At 41.1% G+C, this 4,749-nt stretch overlaps 1 protein-coding gene across 10 annotated transcripts in view; it reads right to left on the bottom strand.

The window, feature by feature from the left end:
* The window catches only part of slit2 (slit homolog 2 (Drosophila)), a 97,199-nt gene that overhangs the window by 25,223 nt on the left and 67,227 nt on the right, over positions 1-4,749 (bottom strand). For all 10 annotated transcript variants that reach the window (XM_032533861.1, XM_032533796.1, XM_032533818.1 and 7 more), the window contains exons 6-11: positions 4,622-4,693; positions 3,326-3,397; positions 2,918-3,081; positions 2,309-2,447; positions 424-495; positions 199-270 (exon numbers count right to left, since the gene is read on the bottom strand). In XM_032533861.1, the coding sequence (XP_032389752.1) occupies positions 199-270; positions 424-495; positions 2,309-2,447; positions 2,918-3,081; positions 3,326-3,397; positions 4,622-4,693 (591 nt within the window). The remainder of the gene's footprint in view (positions 1-198; positions 271-423; positions 496-2,308; positions 2,448-2,917; positions 3,082-3,325; positions 3,398-4,621; positions 4,694-4,749) is intronic.

Raw genomic sequence — 4,749 nt, 5'->3', positions numbered from 1 at the left:
TCTAGCTACTGGGGGACCATAGGCAAGCTGGAGGAACTCATACTAATGTTAAACAACCTAATAAAGTGACATTTTCATGCCATGGGACCTTTAAGGTAGATGTATAGTTAGATAGTCCTCATGAAATTCAAAGGGCCATAATGTGTTGTGTTTTGTGTAAACTGCATCTTAAATACAAACATATCACACAGTACTCACAGAGAGTTGAGAGAGCGCAGGCCTTGGAAGGCATCCGAGGCTAACTCTGATATCTGGTTGTTACTCAAGTCTCTGTGAAGAACAGAGCCAAAGACAAAAAAACAAGAGACAGAGAGTCAGTAAGGGAGAGAGAGACATAAAAAATGAGACACAGAGGACAGAAACAGAAGTTTTTTGTGGATGGTTGACAGGGTGCACAATTCAGGTATCTCCTCATCTACTCACATCCTGCGCAGCTTCTTATAAGAAGAAAAGGCTCCAGCTGGAATCACCTTGATGGCGTTCTGCTCCAGTCGTCTGGAACCAAACATACACACAGACCATTGAGGGGGGACATTTACATTTGCCTATCACAGTGCTATCTCTGCTGTATCGTTGCCTGCTGCTTATTCCCTGGGGCTCTGGCTAAGGGGAACATTTCCAGATAAGGCGCTTTGATGACTGTTGCCAAAGTCTGTCACATTTCTCTGATCTTTTGCCCTCCTTAAACATGTGTACAGTCAGATGCACACAAAAACATCACACACACACCCTTAACTATCTGGGCAGTGTTCCATTAAGTGCCATTCTAACTCTGCATCAGTGAGGCCCAAACTAATCAAGTAAGGAGGTAGAGAGAAAGAGAGTGGGAGAGGGCAAAACACAAGAGAAAACAGACCCAAACAAGCGTTCTCTAAACTGTTCACATGTTCAGTCACCGTGACTAGAAAGCCGGTGGAACATGATTTGCAAACCAACCATTTGATTATGTTCTTCATTTGATGTTCTCTTCTGTTCACCACCACTCCAGTTCTTATTTTATTACTAAGATGTTTGACTGATCACACAGGAGGATTGCATTGTATTGGAATGTATTATGTTTTTATGTCATTGGAGCAAGTCCAAGTCAAGTCTCAAGGGACTTAAAACTCGTCCAAGTCAAGTCTAAAATAGATAGGTATGCGTGCAATTCATTTGTGAATTATTGACTTGAGACCGTTTACAATTAACAGAGAAAAGTTCAAGTCAGTTCAAGTCTCAAGTCAATCGAGTCAAGTCAAGTCTCAAATCAATCGAGATGAATCCAAGTTTTGGCAAAACAGGGCTGAAGTTAGGTCTAAAAGCAATTGGGTCTAGTCAAAGCATGTCTCAAGTCAATTCTCAAATCAACTGAGACAAATCCAAGTCATGTCAAAAAGCAATCAAAACAAGTCTAAGTCAAATCTCAAGTCTAGTCAAAGCATGTCTCAAATCAATCAAAACCAGTCAGACTCAAGTTGACGGGTTGCCAACCAGTCGCATGGTTGGTAGTGTAAACCCCGGCTCCATCTGTCCACATTGTCTTTGAGGAAATTGTTTTGGATGGTCAGCCCACGCGCCTTGCATGGCAGCTAACTCCATTTTAAATCAAAGCAGGTTTCAAATCAGACAGATGCAAATACAGATGCACATATACTTACAGTTTTGTCAAAGCAGGCCTTGGGTCAAGTCTTAAAGTCCAAATTAATTCTCCAAAAACAAGATCTCTGAATACATACCACTAGAATGACACACAATAGTTGGACCTAGTAATTACAAGTGTATGGTTATGCAAAGTCTGCCTAACGCTGGTATTTCATTTTTTTCTAGAATTTTAACAGAATTTAAGATTCGAAGCCAAGTCTTTTGAGTCAAATCTCATGTAAGTCAAAGTCACGTCTAGAGTCCTTTTGTGACTTAAGTCAAGTTCAAGTTTCAAGTCTACAGCTCTGCATGGTACTTGGTCACTTTGAATCTGCTGGCTATAGTTTTTTGATGCCCCCCCTTTAGATAGAGATATCATTAGTCTTGTCCTTCAAATGAATCTTTTTATTCTTCTTCCATCATCTCTTCATTATTTTTTTAAGCAGGGAAGAGCTGCATGACCAGGTTTTCTTATTTCACAGATATGTGGTTTTATTTGACTGCACAGAAATAAAGAGAAGTAGTGAAACAGAAAGGTGATAAGAGGAAGAAGAAAAACACAGAGAAGCATGGGGAAAGAGCAAGAGAAATATCACTGCACCGAGAGCGGAGTGCAGGAGTTTGTGTGCAAAAGCACATGTGTATGCACGTAGAGTAAAGCAGGTGTGTGTTTACATGTGTGCCTTACATCTCAGTGATGGTTTCAGGCAGGTTGGTGGGTATTTCAGTCAGTCCCTTTCCTCTGCAGTCTACAATGTTGTTACTGCAGGTGCAGGACTCTGGGCACTGTAGCACACTGCAGGAGGAAGATGATGACGAGTGGTGACCTACACAGAGACAAAAGGCCAATATTATCCACGGATAATAGTTATGCTAGGTATTAATCCCAAAAAGTGAAGCTTGTTAAAGCACACAGATTTCAGTAAAGAAAATCAAAGTGTGAACCAGCAGAAGGGCAACAAAGTGTGCAGGTGAGAGAGAGGTACTGTACTTAAATGTGATAGTGACCTTGTCTATCTTCAGTATTATTTTTAGTCTTGTGCTTATTTTAATATAAAAGTGCTGTACATAGAATCTGATCAGTGCATATTTCAGTAAGAACTGTACAGTGAATAGGGTTAAAGCCAAGCCATGCAGTGAAAGATGAATACTTGCCTTCGTCCTCATCTTGAAAAGCATAAGCAACAGACAGTAACAAAAAGCAAAACAACACAAAGCAGAAGACCGGTTTGCTACTGTAAAACAGCAAGCAGATGACACAAAATAGTCAACAAAGCAAACAGTCAACTTAACCTACCTGTGCAGGCAAACTCCTTCTTCTGCACCTCAGCCACATTGTGCCCCCTCAAGTGCGGCGGAGCCATGCATTGCGTGTAAAGACCCAGACGGGGGCGCTGTCGCAGCCACTCTGACAGCCAGGCCACGTGGCAGTCACACTGCAGGTTGTTGGAGTGCAGGCGACTGGGGAAGAGAGGAGGTGGGAGGGAGGAGAAGAGGGGATGGAGAGTGGCGAGAACAGGTGGGGGGAGGGAGCGAAGAAATAATAGATATGAGGAATGGGGGGAGACAGATGCAGGGTGGGTGGAGGTAGGGGGGAAGAAGTGCAAGTACAAATCAATCAATCAATTGTACAAACAGGCACAGATGAGAGGAAATCTTCCTGTCGGTTGGTAATGTGTACCAAATATTTGGCTGTGCTACTTACAAGGTCCTGAGCTTCGGCATGTGGTTGAAACTGGCTACAGACAGTCGGCTGATGTTGTTGTTATTAAGGGTGCTGAGGAGAGAAAAAAGCAGAAAACACAAAATGCCATATAGATTCATTGGACTCTTCTGTAGTGACAGGGTTGTTGTACACAGACACAGAGAAGTGGCTTAGTCAGCGAAGCAGGTATGGAAGTTGGACTCTGCTGAGTGTGTAATCATTGTATTTTTTGTATTAAAAACATCCTGAAAACAAAATTGTTATTCAAACAGTCTTGATGACCACAAGATTTGTCAGTGACTTAAAGGGTAACTACCATTTTTTTCAACCTGGTCCCTATTTTCCTATTTTTTCAGTCTAAGTGACTGATCGCAACAACAATCTTTGACATTGGTCCAGTATTGAGCAAGATCGCTGCAGTTGGCAATGGCGAAAACAAGCTACAATGTAAGTTAATAGGGCAATTGTCTTGTATTTACCTCCACAAAAGTGCTTGTTTTGCCACTGACAGGCTCAGATTAATATTCTAAGTGTTTGACAACACTATTGAAAGGATTTCTAAGGAGATTGACCTAGCAACTTCAGAGCTGTTTCTGGTTAAACAGAAAGGTCTCAAAGAGGTTTTAAAAAATCTAAATCTGAAGGGATCCTTTACATAATGTTTTCAATATTGATCTGAGCCTGTCCGTATCTTGGCACTGAAATGAAAACAGGCACAACAGTGTTTTTCTAGTAGGGTAACAAAATGTGCATTTCAGCAAAACACTTGACTAGTTTATGAAATAACAATATATTTTGAAAAAACTATAAATACAGTATTGCATTATTAAGACTATTATGACAAAACGACAAAATGTGTCTTAAGGAAACGTGCCAGTGTAATTGACCCGCCTCCTAAATCAGTTCAATCCTCAAACTACTCCTTGTGGATGTACACAGCTAATTATTCATAATCTTGACTTTGAAATCAAAGCAATATGCCTTTGTCTCATACTACGATGAAAATGAATATCCGTCATTAGGAAAATCAACAAGCTTCTTAGTCAGGCTGACTTTAGGATAGAAAAGGGTCCTGAACAGTGGCACTGATGATGGTATTATTAAATTATAAGAAGATGATAGCAATACCTTCATTCCTGAATATGTATATTAAACTGCCCTTCTTCAGGAGCTGTACAGGCAATGCAGTCTTTCAAAGGTCAACAAGGGCATTAGCTGTTCAGTATCCCACTGCTGTTACTGTTCATCATGTATTATGCTGTTATTAGCGGTGCAACTGTATAAACAGGTACTCACAGCACTTCCAGGTCACGTAACGCTCGGAAAGCTCCATCTTCAATACAGCTGATGTGGTTGTAGTCCAACTGGCTGTACACACACACACACACACACACACACACACACACACACACACACACACACAC

This window comes from Etheostoma spectabile, chromosome 2, assembly GCF_008692095.1.
Source record: "Etheostoma spectabile isolate EspeVRDwgs_2016 chromosome 2, UIUC_Espe_1.0, whole genome shotgun sequence".
In the NCBI taxonomy this organism is placed as follows: domain Eukaryota; kingdom Metazoa; phylum Chordata; class Actinopteri; order Perciformes; family Percidae; genus Etheostoma; species Etheostoma spectabile.
Note: the sequence above shows the minus strand (reverse complement) of the source record. Positions and strands in the feature narration are given on the sequence as shown.